We start from the raw sequence: 18,547 nt of genomic DNA, 5'->3' as shown, positions 1-18,547 counted from the left end.
CTTTAACACTTTATGTTTTAAGAGCTCTCTTCCCATCCAGAGCTGAAAATAATGTCCCCCACCCAAAAACTGCAAGTAACTGAAGAGTGAAATTCCCTCTTCATTTTCACTTGCAGGCAGCCTTGCCATGGTTGAAAAAGCTTAAGAGAAGTTTTCTCCTTTTCCTTTCATCTTCCCTCCTCCTATCTCTTCTCCATCTCTGCTCCTCTACACATACCTCCCTAAGAAGTGACTCATTTCTCTTCCATGGGTGAAACCAGGTTATTATTTCTCTCCTCCTGAGGATGTATGGTCTGATTGTCACACAAAACTAGCATAAAGGGAAACTCTAGGGAGAGAAGCTTCTGAAAAAGCCCAGGTTTGTGTTATTCTCTGAATGTGATTTAGTCCTTCTCAACATGATAGACACAGCAGTATTTACTCTTTTGATTTCTGGCAAATGCTTCTGCTAGCACAAGGGCTCTTTGCACAGCAGAGTTTGAACAGCTGTAGAAGCATTAGAAGTCAAGATGATGTCTAGCTTGCTTAGGAAGGATTTTTACAAGGCAAAAGGTTTTGCAGGAAACCAAGACCCTATCTCTAAAACCTGGAGGTGTTGAAGAAAAGAATGGATGGGGCATTTAGTGCCATGGTCTAGTTGAATGGATAGGGCTGGGTGATAGATTGGACTGGATGACCCTGGAGGTCTCCTCCAACCTGGTTGATTCTATGTGATGTGCCTGGATGTATCATTTCAGCTCTTTACATACAAGCATGATAGATAAACTTAAGACCAACTTCTACATTTAACAGGCATTCCAAAATCTCTGCTTTGTGTAAAAACTCACAAGGAGAAAGTAAGCTTCCAGAGAACAGGAATTTGAGGGAGAAACAAAAAACAACTAAGACCAGAAAGAAATTTCAACAATTATTCAGAAAAAGAGAAATTACTAATTAAAACCTCACTACAAAGTATCTGAAACCTTGCACCTTTTTCTGAAGTGAAAAATAATTTCAGGTGTTGCTACTTTGCTAATTCATCACACTAATAAGAGGCACCTTTGAGTCTCTAGATCATGGAATCATTAAGGTTGGAAAAGATCTCTATATTGAAGTCCAGCTGTCGACCCAGCAGCATGATCTTGAAGATGTTTTCTATTCCCATTTGTTAGAGAAGATGAAGTTCTCACATGAATTTTTCCCCTTGATTTACATGGCTGCTGATAGCAAAAGGAGTCTGCTCTTCAGCATAGCTGAAATACCTCTTCTCATTGCTAGCAATAACAGAAGACATTCTGTATCTTCTCAGTCCTGGTAGAAAGGCTGACAAGTGAAAAAGAGAAGAGGACCATTCTTGTTCTTCTATTAAGAGCAAGGATCAGGTGGTAAGAAGGAATGGATTACACTGAAAAGTCCAAGTAGTCACCAAAGTGTTAGGGAATGACGTCATAGAATCAACCAGCTGGGAAGAAACCTCCAAGCTCAGCCAGTCCAACCTAGCACCCAGCCCTAGCCAATCAACTAGACCATGGCACTAAGTGCTTCATCCAGGCTGTTCTTGAACACCTCCAGGGACAGTGACTCCACCACCTCCCTGGGCAGCCCATTCCAATGACAATCACTCTCTCTGACAACAACTTCCTCCTAACATCCAGCCTGTATTTACCCTGGCACAGCTTGAGACTGTGTCCCCTTGTTCTATTGCTGGTTGCCTTGCAGAAGAGTCCAACCCCCACCTGGCTACAGCCTCCCTTCAGGTAGTTGCAGACAGCAATGAATCACAGAATCACCCAGGTTGGAAGAGACCTCCAAGATCATTCAGTCCAACCTAGCACCCAGCCCTATCCAGTCAACCAGACCAAGGCACTAAGTGCCTCAGCCAGGCTTTGCTTCAACACCTCCAGGGATGACAACTCCAGCACCTCCCTGGGCAGCCCATTCCAATGCCAATCACTCTCTCTGCCAACAACTTCCTCCTAACATCCAGCCTAGACCTCCCCTGGCCAGGCGTCTGGGGAACTCAGGTGTTTGCTTATACAGTAAGAGTTTAGTGGGGACTGCAACAGCAAGAAACACTCTACCATGAGAAACACCAATTCTGTTCCAGGTCTCTGAGGCTGCATCTTTGCAAAGCAAAAGTTCCTTTCTGCCTCTTTGAAGATTGGTGCCAATGCTCTGACCTATCAAAGAGAACGAGGCCCATCTTCATTTCCTTTGCTACTTTGCCTTTGTAGACTATAAACTCCTTAGATTCCAGACCACTTTGATGTGTTTATTCAGCCTTTGGTAGTGCAAGTCCCAGTCCTGATTAGAGGTTGTCTCGGAGGGCCCTTTGGCCCAAAATAGGCTTATACATGTTCTGCCTTGCCTGGACATGTTTACCTATCTGCCATAGCAGAGGGAAGTGCAGGAAAGAGCACATAAAGGGACACAAAGGGCCTGGCACCATAAAGCCTGGCCTGCCCAGGCTGTGTAACGCTGTTGTGTAAGCCCAGGCGCCCAGCTCATGGCCTACAGGATGCAAGGCCTGTGCTGTTCCCACCTCTGGGGGAGCCAGGCCTGGGGACCCTTCTTACTTTGGTATGGTTTGGCCCAGGGCCCAGGCTGTGTGAGCCCAGGCACCTAGCTTATGGCCTACGGGAAGCAAGGCCTGTGCTCTTCCTGTCTTTGGGGGAGCCAGGCCTGGGGACCCTTCTTCCTTTGGTACGTTTTGGCCCAGGGCCCAGGCTGTGTGGGCCCAGGCGCCCAGCTCATGGCCTCCCGGGCGCAAGGCCTGTGCTCTTCCCACCTCTGGGGGAGCCAGGCCTGGGGACCCTCCTTCCTTTGGTATGTTTTGGCTGACTGCCAAAGCAAATTGGATGCCATCGTGGCCAAAGGACTGTTAACCTCGGCCCACACCTGATGAACAGGAGAACCCAGGGACACAGTGGCTCACCTCTCCCTGCTCCTTCGCTGCCTGCCGCTGCTACGGCTCTGTGCGCTGCGTCACTCCCGCCTGCCGCTCCAGCCCGAGTGCAGCTAACGACCCAGCAGCGACCCAGCAGTGAGTCTCCACGCTGGCACTTGCCGGCCCGGGGACCGGCTCCTTGCTATAGACAGGGCTCAGTCGCACTGCTCCAGCCTGGAACCTTTGCCCGAGGGGCTGCTGACCACCCGATGGCTCCCTGAGAGCCACGGATGCCCTCTCTTGTGCCCGTGGGCCTCCTCAGGAAGCGTGCTCAACTTGGGCTGAGCAAGCAGCACGGCCCCATCGCATCACTGCCGCCTGAGCTCCACCACCTGCCTTTCACCACCACCTGCCTTTCACCACCACCTGCCTTTCACCACCACCTGCCTTTCACCACCACCTGCCTTTCACCACCACCTGCCTTTCACCACCACCTGCCTTTCACCACCACCTGCCTTTCACCACCACCCGCCTTTCACCACCACCTGCCTTCCACCACCATCTAGGTATTTTCATACTCATGCTTTTGGAGAGCAAACACTGAGAGCCTAAGTGTCTTTACTCCAGTTTGTAAAGGTTTATGCTTAACCTTTCTCTCCAGTTACAAACATTTCTAAAGACTTTTCCTAAATCATTTGACTGTGCATAGCCATTCTGTTCAGAGAAGGGAGCAAAGCTGGTGAGGGGCCTGGAGCACAGCCCTGTGAGGAGAGGCTGAGGGAGCTGGGGGTGTGCAGCCTGCAGAAGAGGAGGCTCAGGGCAGACCTCATTGCTGTCTGCAGCTACCTGAAGGGAGGCTGTAGCCAGGTGGGGTTGGGCTCTTCTGCCAGGCAAGCAGCAACAGAACAAGGGGACACAGTGTGAAGTTGTGGCATGGGAGGTCTAGGCTGGATGTTCTGAGGAAGTTGTTGGCAGAGAGAGTGATTGGCATTGGAATGGGCTGCCCAGGGAGGTGGTGGAGTCACCATCCCTGGAGGTGCTGAAGCAAAGTCTGGATGAGGCACTTAGTGCCATGGTCTGGTTGATTAGGCAGGGCTGGGTGCTAGGTTGGACTGGATGAGGTTGGAGGTCTCTTCTGAGCTGGTTGATTCTATGATCTGACCAATGAACAATAACCACTGCCATCGTGCAGAACCTGGAACCTCCTCTACGTCTTTGCCCTGACACTAGAGGCAGAACACTTAAACAGTGCTAAGACAGTCATTGGGAAGACTCTTCTGGCCCAAGGCAAATGGGAACAGACAAATTCCCATTTTGTTGTTACAAGTTAGAGATTCTTCACTGCAAATGGTAAAGGAAACAAAAATCCCCAACAGGTAATACTGCCTAGAAACTGACTGCAGAAAATGACTGCAGATAAAATCTGCTTCAAGTCTTTCCCAAGATCTGCTACTCATAATTGTGATACAAATGTCACAGAATCATAACAAATTATAAGCTGGGGGGGGTGTGAATGTTAAAGTCTGGAAAGAAATCTGAGAAATCTGCTGACTGGGTAAAAGCAAATCTGCTTCTTTGCCTTTGCATGAAGTTCACCTCTGTCTCTACCAGCACAGAGATGTTCAAATGCCACCTGTCAGAAGAACCCAGGTAAGTAGTATCCCAAGCTCTAAAAAGTCATCTCCATTTCTTTACAGCACTACACATCCTTCTAGTTCTAGCTGTACCAGCTCTGGTTTTGAGCAGCCAGGTACTGAAAACACACAAGAAGACCTCTTTTTTGCTTGAAATCCACCAAAATCATGGACCAAAGGCTGAAAAATCCTAAGCAGACTTTCCAAAACCAGGCACTCAAAGGTTTTTAAGACAGGAAAAAGAGACTAAGTTACCTCTAACTTTCATTAGCTCACCTGCTCCTCTAGTAACCTCATATCATTCTCACCTCTCCAGTTCTGCTATCTTCTTATCCTTATCATTCTTCTCATTTTCCATCTCTTTCAGGATCTCCAGGAGCCGATCCACTTCAGCCTGAGCCTTGCTGGACTCTTCCCTGAAGCGAGTCACCTCCCTCTCCAGCTGCTGCATGCGGTCACTCAGCTCTGGGCTGGCCCGAGCCTCCAGGGTTGCCTCATGAGCCTGCAAGAGAAAGCAAAACACCCACTTCACTCACACACATCTCTTTTACAGATACTAGGATGGATGTAAAACACTATCTAGGTGCCCGTTTCCAAATGGCAAGATTGACTGTTACACTAAAATGAATACACAGTACCTATGCTGCTTTGAAGGAAGGGGGGGGGGCGAATGTAGAATCATAGACTCAGTCAGGGCTGGAAGGGACTGCAAGGATCAGCCAGTTCCAATCCCCCTGCCATGGGCAGGGACACCCTACCCTAGATCAGGCTGCCCACTGATTCTTTTCAACCTCAAGTCATAAAATCATAGACTCAGTCAGGGTTGGAAAGGACCACAAGGATCAACTAGTTCCAACTACCCTGCCATGGCCACAGACACCCTACCCTAGAGCAGCCTGGCCACAGCCTCAGCCAGCCTGGCCTTAAACACCTCCAGCCATGGGGCCTCAAACACCTCCCGGGACAACCCATTCCAGCCTCTCACCACTCTCCTGCTCAACAACTTCCTCCTCATGTCCACTCTGAATCTCCCCACCTCCAGCTTTGCTCCATTCCCCCTATCACTATTCCTTCCTGTCACTACCTGAATGTATATGAAATGCACATGTAAATGTATAGGAAAAGAAAAAATCAAACCCTGTTGTTATTATTCACTCTACCAAAAAAAAAAGTTGGTTTTTTAATCTGAAACAACTGAAGAAAGAAATCAGCAAATATAGGCCAAGAAAAAAGAAGCTTTCTTAAAAGGAAAGGAAAAGTGAGTGAGTGGCTAAAAAAATCCATCTACTTGACTTCTAAAGCAGTGATGTGACTCTGTAATCAGTTATCTGATGCAGTCACAGGCTCACAGGGTGTTTGGGGTTGGAAGGGACTCAAGGAGATCATCAATCCCCCCTGCCAGAGCAGGACCACACAATCTAACACAGATCACAGGGGAACACATCCAGACAGGCCTTGAAAGGCTCCAGAGGAGACTCCACAACCTCTCTGGGCAGCCTGTGCCAGTGCTCTATGACCCTTACAGTAAAGAAGTTCCCTCCTGCGTTGAAGTGGAACCTCTTTTGGTGCAACTTACACCCATGGTCATAGAATCAACCAGGTTGGAAGAGACCTCCAAGATCATCCAGTCCAACCTCAGACAATCTAGAACAAACAAAAGCCAGGTTTACATCAGCATGCAGTGTCAGACAGATCTGCACAGATGGTGCTGGAGTACTGAGGTCCTTACCAGTTACCTGAGCTGCAGAGATCAGAACTACTATGACTACCTACTGATGCTACCTTTGAGTAATTAGCTAGAAAACACCATTTGAAAAATCAGGCTATGGGGACAAAAAGTATCAGAGGATTGTGGATAAAATTACCTCAAGACGAAGTTTAATTTTCTGGGGGTTTTGTGTTTTGGAAGACTTAAAAGGCTCCCTACTTCTGAGTGCCTTTCAAGTCAAACTTCACTCCTTTGGCAGTGACTTGTCTGACAATCTTGCTTCTGAGCTTCTGACTGAGGCACAGCTCCTGGTGAGCCTAAAAGTTCTGAGGAGCTTTTTGGAGTCAGGGTTGTTGATGTTTCCAGATTCCTCACTGCCCCATAAGCACTCTGAAGCTCACACCCTCAGAAAGGGCTCTGTGCAACAAGTGGAAATCAGTGAATGTGTTGGCAAGATGACACAGGCCCCAGGAGGACACCACAGCAATCAGAGTATCATAGAATCAACCAGGTTGGAAGAGACATCCAAGATCATCCACTCCAACCTAGCACCCAGCCCTGGCCAATCAACCAGACCTGGGCACTAAGTGCCTCAGCCAGGCTTTGCTTGAACACCTCCAGGGATGGCGACTCCACCACCTCCCTGGGCAGCCCATTCCAATGCCAATCACTCTCTCTGACAACAACTTCCTCAGAACATCCAGCCTAGACCTCCCCTGGCACAACTTCACACTGTGTCCTCTTGTTCTGTTGCTGCTTGCCTGGGAGAAGAGCCCAACCCCAACTGGCTACAGCCTCCCTTCAGGGAGTTGTAGACAGCAATGAGCTCTGCCCTGAGCCTCCTCTTCTGCAGGCTGCACACCCCCAGCTCCCTCAGCCTCTCCTCACAGGGCTGTGCTCCAGGCCCCTCACCAGCTTCATTGCCCTTCTCTGGACACCTTCCAGCACCTCAACATCTCTCTTGAACTGAGGAGCCCAGAATTGAACACAAGAGACACTGTGCACAGAGTTAAATCTGGTTTTCACCAGATCCAGAATTCCTTTGTACTCTATTTAGCTGCGTTTCCAACAGCTTCAATTGTTTCTTCTAACAAATACTCCTCCAGACACTTTAAAGTCATCCAAAATTTATAATCAGATAATAATCCTCTGTGAAAAAAAGCAAAGCCAGCCTCAATTACTAAACTGAAATATCTTATAAGACCTAAAGCAATTCTACTGTCAGGAATGGCCTGATTTATATTACTCTTTGCTAATAAAAGCATTTCCACAACAACCCAAGAGACACTACTGAAAAGAGGAAAGCAATTTTCTTGTTCAGATAATTAGCCAACAAGTCAGCGTGTCTGGTTCTGACAGAATCTGCACCAGTACAGGCTGGGAGGTGATCTGCTGGAAGGCAGCCCCATAGAAGGGGACCTGGGAGAGTCGTGGATAATAAATTGTCCATGGGACAGCAATGTGCCCTTGTGGCTAAGAGGGCAAATGGGATCCTGGGGTGCACTATAAGAAGAGTGTGTCCAGAAGATCATGGGAGGTTCTTCTCTGCCTCTATTCTGCCCTGGTGAGACCTCATCCTGAGTTCTGTGTTCAGTTTTGGGCTCCTCAGTTTAAGAGGGACAGGGATCTGCTGTAGAGGGTCTAGCAGAGGGCTACAAGGATGATTAGGGGACTGCAGAACTGCCTGATGAGGAGAGGCTGAGGGACCTGGGGCTGCTTAGTCTGAGAATCAGAGAATTAGTCAGGGTTGGAAGGGACCACAAGGATCATTTAGTTCCAACCCCCCTGACATGCCCAGGGACACTTCACTCTAGATCAGGCTGCCCACAGTCTTATCCAGCCTGGCCTTAAACACCTCCAGGGTTGGGGCTTCCACCACCTTCCTGGGCAACCCATCCCAGGCTCTCACCACCCTCATGCTGAATTAACTTCTTCCTAGCATCCAGTCTGAATCTACCCATTTCTAGCTTTGTCCCATTCCCCCCAGTCCTATCCCTGCCTGACATCCTAATAAGTCCCTCCCCAGCTTTCTTGTAGGCTCTCTTAATATATTTTAAGGCCACAATAAAGTCACCTTGGAGCCACCTCCTTTCCAAACTGAACAACCCCAACTCCCTCAGCCTCTCCTCACAGAAGAGAAGACTGAGAGGGGATTTAATCAATGTTTATAAATATCTGAGGGCTGGGGGTCAGGAGAGTGGGACAGGCTCTGCTCACTGCTCCCTGCGATAGGACAAGGAGCAATGGATGTAAGCTGCAGCACAGGAGGTTCCACATCAACACAAGGAGGAACTTCTTCACTGTAAGGCTCACAGAGCACTGGCACAGACTGCCCAGAGAGGCTGTGAAGTCTCCTTCTCTGGAGCCTTTCAAGGCCTGTCTGGATGTGTTCCTGTGTGACCTGAGCTACATTGCTCTGGCAGGGAGATTGGACTCGATGATCTCCTTGGGTCCCTTCCTACCCCTAATATCCTGTGATCCTGTGAACACAAGGGCTGTTTGCACAGCAGGAATCCTCAGTTAAGAGACACAGCAGATGTGATTGGTGTAGAGTGCACAGGAGCAGGGCTCCTTCCACTTAACCCAAAGAGAAAGCTGTGTGATACGACATCAACTTGTGAGTCCTTCCTGAGCTGTGAATTACTGAGTGACTTTGGTCCATTTACAGGTTATGCACAACATATGTGTTGCACAACCATCTAAAACCCTACTGGATTCATTTATTGGATAAGAGAGAAAACCAATGCAGTCAGAGGTCTCCCACAGACCCTCAGCAACTGGACACATTTCAGCACCTCAACATCTCTCTTGAATGGAGGAGCCCAGAACTGGACACAGCACTCAAGGTATGGCCTGAGCAGTGCTGAGCACAGGGGCAGAAGAACCTCCCTTGTCCTGCGGCCCACACTGCTCCTGAGCCAGCCCAGGATGCCATTGGCTCTGCTGCCCACCTGGGCACACTGCTGCCTCATCTTCGGCTACTCTCTACCAGCACCCCCAGGTCCCTTTCTGCCTGGCTGCTCTCAGCCACTCTGTCCCCAGCCTGTAGTGCTGCTTGGAGTTGTTGTGGCCAAAGTGCAGAACCCTGCACTTGGCCTTGCTCAGTCTCATCCCACTGGCCTCTGCCCACCCATGCAGCCTGTCCAGATCTCTCTGCAAGGCAGAGAGACAGGAAGACAGGGACACCTCCTACTAGAACAGGTTGCTCAAGGCCTCATCTAACCTCATCCTGAACACCTCCAGGGAGGGAGCAGCCACAACCTCCCTGGGCAACCTGTGCCAGTGTCTCAACACCCTCTTTGATCACATTCTGTGATTCTGTGCTCCACAACCTCCCTGGAGGTGATCTTCGATCACATTCTGTGATTCTGTGCTCCACAACCTCCCTGGAGGTGATCTTCGATCACATTCTGTGATTCTGTGCTCCACAACCTCCCTGGAGTGTGATCCTTGATCACATTCTGTGATTCTGTGCTCCACAACCTCCCTGGAGGTGATCTTTGATCACATTCTGTGATTTTGTGCTCCACAGTCTTCCTGGAGGTGTTCAGGACCAGGTTAGATGAGGCCTTGAGCAACCTATTCTAGTGGGAAGTGTCCCCACATATGTTAGGGGGTTGGAACTAGATGATCTTTGAGGTCACCTCCAACCTAAACCAGTCTATCATTCCATGAAAAGCAATTCTCTGGCTTTCAGACAACAGCTGTCAGGACAGACAGCTCCACTGATCCTGAACACTGTCAGGATTCCCACAGCCAGCAGCCTCTGGAACGCTTTGTAGCACACTCGATCGTATGGATGCCCACATCAAATTCTCTGCTGCAAATGTACAGCCTCAAGATACACAAACACTGCTGGAAAAGAGTGCTCTGGGCCATCCAACAGAAGGCTGGAAGTAGGTTGACATGACAGCTGTCAGTTGAACAGCTACATGGGGTTTGAAGCAATCTCTGACTTGCTCTGACTCGATTCCCATGGCTGTGCAAGGCGTTACAGAACACTTCCACGCAAGAAGCTTGGCTTGCAGAGAAATTCTTGCTCTGAAAAAGCACAGGCAATGCAGATGAAAGCAAAGCTACAAGAGACACTTCAAGCAAGTGCAGCAAAGGCAAACAAAAGCATTGCACTGACACAATATTAAGCTGTGCAAATGAAATCAAAGCTGGGCCAACACAGCTGAGAAGCAAAAGCACCTTCAGAGGCTTTCTGAGTCAGATATGCCACAGCAGTTTGTTTGCATCCATATTCTCCACACCCAGCAGCAAAGTGATTCGCTCAGATACTTTGTGTTGGCCCAAATACAAAAGCAGAGGTGAACACACATGCAACATGGGGTTGGCAATAGCCTCTCAGTTTGCCAGGGGAACTTACTGGCTTGGATGGATGACTCAATAAAACTTCGGGGTGCTAAAGGGAAAAAGAAGATAGGGGAAAGATGGGGGAAATGCGGGATAGGAACAGTGTGAGAAAGGGAAAGAAAAGATGTAACAAGAAAGTAATTTAACAGCTGCAACATTCATTTACCAAGAGGACAGAATCTTCATCTGTGGTTTTAACATGCATTACTAACGAGTTTGAAACCTGAGAAACATGGAATTACCCTCGTGCAAGTTCCAAACTTGATCCTCAGTTTAACAAGGCCAAGTGCAGGGTTCTGCACTTTGCCCACAACAACCACAAGCAGCACTACAGGCTGGAGACAGAGTGGCTGAAAAGCAGCCAGGAAGAAAGGGACCTGGGGGTGGTGGTATATAGTGGCTGAAGATGAGCCAGCAGTGTGCCCAGGTGGGCAGGAGAGCCAATGGCATCCTGGGCTGGCTCAGGAGCAGTGTGGCCAGTAGGACAAGGGAGGTTCTTCTGCCCCTGCACTCAGCACTGCTTAGGCCACACCTTGAGTGCTGTGTCCAGTCCTGGTGTCCTCTATTCAAGAGAGATGTTGAGGTGCTGGAAGGTGTCCAGAGAAGGGCCTGGAACACAAATTCTATGAGGAGAGGCTGAGGGAGCTGGGGGGGTGTAGCCTGCAGAAGAGGAAGCTCAGGGCAGACCTCATTGCTGTCTACAACTCCCTGAAGGGAGGTTGTAGCCAGGTGGAGCTGGTCTCTTCTGCCAGACAACCAGCAATAGAACAAGGGGACACAGTCTCAAGTTGTGGCAGGGGAGGTCTAGGCTGGATGTGAGGAGGAAGTTGTTGTCAGAGAGAGTGATTGGCATTGGAATGGGCTGCCCAGGGAGGAGTTGGAGTCACCACTCCTGGAGGTGTTGAAGCAAAGCCTGGATGAGGCACTTAGTGCCATGGTCTGGCTGATTGGATAGGGCTGGGGGATGGGTTGGATTGGATGATCTTGGAGGTCTCTTCCAACCTGGTTGATTCTATGATTCTCAGATATTGATCACATTCCTCTGCTTGGGTTTACAGATGACAGTTTTAGAGTGGAGCAGGACTGTCATTTCTAGTGCTTCACTTCTATCAGTAACAAGACAGAGAAGTACTTCAGTAACTGACACTACCTGAAAACACTGAACACAGTTACTAGGGTTGTACTTTTCATTTTAAGAAACATCCCAATTTCCCTAGCAGGCTTTTTCTTTCTAGGTTGCTAAGGTGAATCCATCATTTATTATTCTTTCTTTGAAGAAACTAATCATCTCAGAACAGAACTCAGGATTTCTACCTCTCCTGCCAATATTAGCAGTAACATTTTCAGCTGTGGCAAAAAATGCACCTTCACAGAAATAAAAAGCAGCAGCTTTTGCATTCTGTGCTCCACAACCTCCCTGGAGGTGATCAGGACCAGGTTGGATGAGGTCTTGAACAACCTGCTCAAGTTTATCCTGGGAAACAGAACCTGGAGCAACACTCAGGTATTCCTCCCTGTCTTTTGAAAGATGCTATCCTCATGCTCTGGTTGGGCTAGGTGATCTTTTGAGGTCCCTTCCAACCCCCCAACATTCTGTGATTCCTGAATTTGGAGGAAGGATACCACAGCAGAAAAAAAAAACCCAACCATCCTCTGAGTAAGCCTGCTGAACCCAGAAGTATTTTCCTGGCAGAGAATCACTGCTGACATTCTCTGATGAGAAGTTCCTAGAACTGCACCAAGGGGAAGTTTGCTAACAGATGGTTTTGGACTGTTTAGCTTCTCTAACCATGATCCCTTTCAAAGAAGGAAAATATCTATAGGGAGAAAAAAAAAACCTAAGCACAAGAAATGAAGACAGACAAAAATCCACTCATCTTTGCTGGAATGATCCCTTTCAAAGAAGGAAAATATAGGGAGAGGAAAAAAAACTATGCACAAGAAATGAAGACAGGCAAAAATCCACTCATCTTTGCTGAAATTATCCCTTTCAAATAGGGAAAATATAGGGAGAGAAAAGAACTAAGCACAAGAAATGAAGACAGACAAAAATCCACTCATCTTTGCTGGAATGATCCCTTTCAAATAGGGAAAATATAGGGAGAGGAAAAAAACTATACACAAGAAATGAAGACAGACAAAAACCCACTCATCTTTGCTGGAATGATCCCTTTCAAAGAAGGAAAATATAGGGAGAGGAAAAAAACTATGCACAAGAAATGAAGACAGACAAAAATCCACTCATCTTTGCTGAAATGATCCCTTTCAAAGAAGGAAAATATAGGGAGAGGAAAAAAAACTATGCACAAGAAATGAAGACAGACAAAAATCCACTCATCTTTGCTGGAATGATCCCTTTCAAATAGGGAAAATATAGGGAGAGAAAAGAACTAAGCACAAGAAATGAAGACAGACAAAAATCCACTCATCTTTGCTGGAATGATCCCTTTTAAATAGGGAAAATATAGGGAGAGAAAAGAACTAAGCACAAGAAATGAAGACAGACAAAAATCCACTCATCTTTGCTGAAATGATCCCTTTTAAATAGGGAAAATATAGGGAGAGAAAAGAACTAAGCACAAGAAATGAAGACAGACAAAAATCCACTCATCTTTGCTGGAATGATCCCTTTCAAATAGGGAAAATATAGGGAGAGAAAAGAACTAAGCACAAGAAATGAAGACAGACAAAAATCCACTCATCTTTGCTGAAATGATCCCTTTCAAATAGGGAAAATATAGGGAGAGAAAAAAAACTATGCACAAGAAATGAAGACAGACAAAAATCCACTCATCTTTGCTGGAATGAATTCCAGCATTAGTTGGTCTCTCTCAGATTAGAAAAACAAACTTAAAGAGAATCATATTGGCACAAAAAGGTAGGGGAAAAGGTAGCCTGATAAAGAACAACTTCAGGAAAACCTCTTTTCCACTAGTAAACTATTCAACTAAAAATGTGAGTTTGAAAAAAGTAGCTTCCTAAGGGGAAGAACTCAACCTGACACAAAATAATAGAGCCACAGAATCAGTCAGGGTTGGAATGGACCACAAGGATCAGCCAGTTCCAACCCCCCTGCCATGGGCAGAGACACCTTACCCTAGATCAGCTTGGCCACAGCCTCATCCAGCCTGGCCTGAAACACCTCCAAGGATGGGGCCTCAACCACCTCCCTGGACAACCCATTCCAGCCTCTCACCATTCTCATGCTGAAAAACTTCCTCCTCACCTCCAGCCTGATAAATACAAAACCATTTCACAAAACAACAGGGAGAGAACCCCCCCCCAAGTGTGATTTTTTTTGTCTAATGATTCCATCTCAGCAGAAAGGGAGACTATCTAAGGCAGGACACCAAGCCATGCAAACTCAAAAGTGATTTATGGCTTGCTTTCAGCATTGAGAAGCTTCCAGAGTATCTCCTGCTGGCAGCTGGCTGACAAATGAGCACAAAAGCAATGAAAGTAGAATAATTAGAACATTAAACAGACAGATCTGCATAACCATAATATCATTATTAAGACCCCAAACCTGACTATGTAAACCACTGTGGTTTTACTCACTAAGGCAGGGACCGACAGGAAATAGTCATTAACAAGAAGAAGGATAGCAACAACGAGAAGCTGATATCTCCAGTCAGATACTGGAGAATGCTACCATGGAGAGGAAATAGTATCAGCATCTTTTCAGCACCCCTACACTCTGCTCAGAGAATCACAGAAATAGCCAGGTTCGAAGAAACCTCTAGGATCATCCAGTCCAACCTAGCACCCAGCCCTAGCCAGTCAACCAGACCATGGCACTAAGTGCCTCATCCAGGCTTTGCTTCAACACCTCCAGGGATGACAACTCCACCACCTCCCTGGGCAGCCCATTCCAATGCCAATCACTCTCTCTGCCAACAACTTCCTCAGAACATCCAGCCTAGACCTCCCCTGGTACAGCTTGAGACTGCGTCCCCTTGTTCTGCTGCTGCTTGCCTGTCAGAAGAGACCAACTCCACCTGGCTACAGCCTCCCTTCAGGGAGTTGTAGACAGCAATGAGCTCTGCTCTGAGCCTCCTCTTCTGCAGGCTGCACACCCCCAGCTCCCTCAGCCTCTCCTCACAGGGCTGTGCTCCAGGCCCCTCATCAGCCCTGCTGCCCTTCTCTGGACACCTTCCAGTATTGTTTGGATGTGGTGCTTAGGGATATGTTTTAAGGTGAATCTTGTAGAGTTATAGGTTGGACTTGGTGATCCTGAGGGGCTTTGCCAACCTGGATGTTTCTGTGATTGTGTGATCACCTGCTCTTCTAAAATCAAAAGGTAAAAACCAAAGCCATGTCCCCCTAAACAGTGCAGCATTTAATACTACTCACAGCTATAATAAAGAAACTTAGCAGCACAGGCACTACCCACAGCTTCTGCTCAAATCAATTAGCTTGCTTCTGATAAAGTATGAGCCTTTTGAACAGCAAACTCCTAGCAATCAACTGTGAATGGCAATAAAGGTGAAAAATGGCACACTGTGTGTGGCAGTTGCTCTTTCTGCAAACAACTACAAGCTGTAAACACATTTTTGCACGAGTTTCCAAAGGAAACATCCTGCAGAAGCTGGACTTTTGGAGGCACCTTTATAGGGCAATAGTTTTAGCTTGTATATGGGGCTGAATTCTACTGGGCAAGTGGCTTAAGGTGAATGGTAAGAAAGTATATAAAATCAGCTACTCCAGCAACAGGGAGAGTCTGTCAGGGGGAGATTCTCTTAAGGGCTTCTGGGACACTCTCTTACTTGGGGATTCTGCAATGCTGTAACAAAGGACTTCCAGTTCTGGGCCCCTCAATTCAAGAGAGATGTTGAGGTGCTGGAAGGTGTCCAGAGAAGGGCCTGGAACACAAATTCTATGAGGAGAGGCTGAGGGAGCTGGGGGTGTGCAGCCTGCAGAAGAGGAGGCTCAGGGCAGACCTCATTGCTGTTTACAACTCCCTGAAGGGAGGCTGTAGCCAGGTGGGCTCGGGCTCTTCTGCCAGGCAAGCAGCAACAGAATAAGGGGACACAGTCTCAAGCTGTGGCAGGGGAGGTCTAGGCTGGATGTTAGGAGGAAGTTGTTGGCAGAGAGAGTGATTGGCATTGGAATGGGCTGCCCAGGGAGGTGGTGGAGTCACTGTCCCTGGAGGTGTTCAAACAAAGCCTGGCTGAGGCACTTAGTGCCATGGTCTGGTTGATTGGACAGGGCTGGGTGCTAGGTTGGACTGGATGAGCTTGGAGGTCTCTTCCAACCTGCTTGATTCTATGATTCTGAGAGGACTTCTGAGATTCTCTACTCCCTGCACTTCTGGAACTCTCTTGTGGAGTGGGGTTTGTGCATTTGTCACCCAATGCCCCCCCCCGAAATAGGGCCTTACAACAATGTTGTTGGTGATATACCCTTTGCAGTTGTTGTTAAGCATTCCCACAGGCCAGGCAATCATGCAGCTGAATTTATCTCATTATCACCTATAAGCACTGGTAACAGGTATCTGAAATGTTTTGCTGTTCATCTGTTAGCTCTTCCATCAGTTTAATGGCACAATTAATAGTATCACCCTTACTGAAGCAGACTGAGTCTTTGATTCCTACTACCTGCTAAAATAAAACCCAACTCAAGATCATTTTAATTCCATATAAAGCCCAAAATCAGCAGCAGTGTCTAAAAGTTTCTTTCTGATGGTCTTAGCTTGTGATATGGTTTGCATGGGCAGAAATTCACAGTGGTTGCTGAAAAGCAGTTAACATAATTAAAACTTTAAGACCCAAAGTTTTCAGGGTGGACATGGCCAACTTGTCTAACAGTGAATGTTTGTTTATCTACCTATTTATCTATCTATCTACCTACTTATCTATCTACCTACTTATCTATCTACCTACTTATCTATCTACCTACTTATCTATCTACCTACTTATCTATCTACCTACTTATCTATCTACCTACTTATCTATCTACCTACTTATCTATCTACCTACTTATCTATCTACCTACTTATCTATCTATCTATTTAACTCCCTATTTATCTGCCTATTTATCTATCTACCTTTTTACCTATCTACCTACTTATCTACCTACCTACTTATCTACCTACCTATTTATCTACCTACCTATTTATCTACCTACCTATTTATCAACCTACCTATTTATCAATCTACCTATTTATCAATCTACCTATTTATCAATCTACCTATTTAACTCCCTATTTATCTGCCTATTTATCTATCTACCTTTTTACCTACCTACCTACTTATCTACCTACCTACTTATCTACCTACCTACTTATCTACCTACCTATTTATCTATCTACCTATTTAACTATCTACCTATTTAACTATCTACCTATTTATCTATCTACCTATTTAACTATCTACCTATTTAACTACCTATTTATCTACCTACCTATTTAACTACCTATTTAACTATCTACCTATTTAACTATCTACCTATTTATCTATCTTCCTTTTTATCTATCTACCTATTTAACTATCTACCTATTTATCTATCTATCTATTTATCTGTTTATGTATCTATATATAGAATATATATAGAATCAGGCAGGGTTAATCATAGAATCAGGCAGGGTTGGAAAGGACCACAAGGATCCTCTAGTTCCAACCCCCCTGCTATAGGCAGGGACACTCTACCCTAGATCAGGATGCACACACCCATATATAGACATGAAGCAAGGTTACCTTCTTCAGCTGAGTTTCCATCTTCAAGCATTCTTCCTTTTTCTGTTCCAATGCAATTTCTAGTGTCTTGAGTCTTGAATCTTTCTTCAGCCCTGATGAAGCTAAGGATGAAGCATGCTCCTTCAGATCCAGTAAGGATGTCTACAATAAAAGATGTAATATAACTATCCAGTCCATACTCCTTATGTGCTACAGCTAGTTCCTTTTCTGCCTTTACTTTCTTCCTATCTCTTCACAACTGTGCTCAAGATCCAAGACAGAACAGTGTATTTGTCAGGGTGTTCATGTCACTGACTCAAGACAGCTTGTTTTAAATCAGGTTGTCAGGATTAAACCAAAATCCTGTCCAAAATAAAACCTCATCTGAAAGAATTCAGAAGTCATTTATTTAAAGATGGAAGATTCTGTAAACTGGAAGTTATGCTTCAGTGACAGTCAAAAACTGGCTTTAAATAGAATCATGTTTAAAACCTGTATGGCATTAGCAGCTTTAGCCCCTGGGTTTAGACTCAAGAGTGTTCAAAGCTTTTCTACAGGCAGTTGCTATGGGGCAAAACTGATTGCTGCTCCCCCCTCTCCAAAACACATCACAACTTCTTATTTTTTCTGAACCATTTTTGTGGGTTTGCTTCTTTTCTTTCTTTTTCCTCCCCTGTCAAATGCTGACTCCCATGGAAACAAAGTCTTAGCACTTCCTGTGTGCCTATTTTTGGCATAGTTTTATTTTGATCAAGTTCAGAAAAACGACCATAGGTAGACTTGAATGTTACCACTCCAAGAACACATTTCAATGGCTATAATGAGGCTAATTTGTCTAGTCAGGCTTATTAACCAACAACCCACTTGATTATCAAAAAGAAGGATTCTTCAGAGGAAAAAGAAGTAGCTGCATAGTTTACATAAAGGAATAAACATTGCCTGCATGCTTCTGGTGTGCACAGCTTCAATCAGCCACAACTTTCTTCCCTGTATTTAGATGGAACAAGCTTCTTGTCTGCCTTCAGCTGCCTGTAAGTACAGCTCCAGTAAATGTTATCACTGACTCTGCCAGTTTGAGCCTAGCCAGAATATTTTGGTGAGAAGAATAAGATGCTAGGCTGTGAAAAGGAAACAATGGGGATGGCTGCTGCACTCATAGGCTTGCTGAGATGGATAAGAACAAGAACACAAACATAGATAACAGAGTCTCTCCCTGGTTTTTTGAGTTGCACTTCTCTCTCTAACCTAACTTGCTGACTGACTAATCCTTCTTCTTCCTAACCTCTCTGGCCAACCCTCCAAACTC

The 18,547-nt window shown here is 46.3% G+C and overlaps 1 protein-coding gene across 16 annotated transcripts in view; it reads right to left on the bottom strand.

The window, feature by feature from the left end:
* The window catches only part of ERC1 (ELKS/RAB6-interacting/CAST family member 1), a 317,339-nt gene that overhangs the window by 187,659 nt on the left and 111,133 nt on the right, over positions 1-18,547 (bottom strand). For 10 of the 16 annotated variants that reach the window (XR_010305042.1, XM_064155686.1, XM_064155694.1 and 7 more), the window contains 3 exons: positions 17,263-17,403; positions 10,581-10,616; positions 4,809-5,002 (listed from right to left, as the gene is read on the bottom strand). Coding sequence is in view for 15 of the 16 variants with exons in the window: in XM_064155686.1 (XP_064011756.1) it covers positions 4,809-5,002; positions 10,581-10,616; positions 17,263-17,403 (371 nt within the window). In the remaining variant the exon portion in view is untranslated. The remainder of the gene's footprint in view (positions 1-4,808; positions 5,003-10,580; positions 10,617-17,262; positions 17,404-18,547) is intronic. The other 6 variants (XM_064155690.1, XM_064155691.1, XM_064155693.1 and 3 more) reach the window with 1 other exon arrangement.

The sequence above is a fragment of the Pogoniulus pusillus genome, chromosome 15 (genome assembly GCF_015220805.1).
Source record: "Pogoniulus pusillus isolate bPogPus1 chromosome 15, bPogPus1.pri, whole genome shotgun sequence".
NCBI classification, from domain to species: Eukaryota; Metazoa; Chordata; class Aves; order Piciformes; family Lybiidae; genus Pogoniulus; species Pogoniulus pusillus.
The sequence above is the reverse complement of the archived record's forward strand: the minus strand, read 5'-3'. Positions and strand labels throughout refer to the sequence as shown.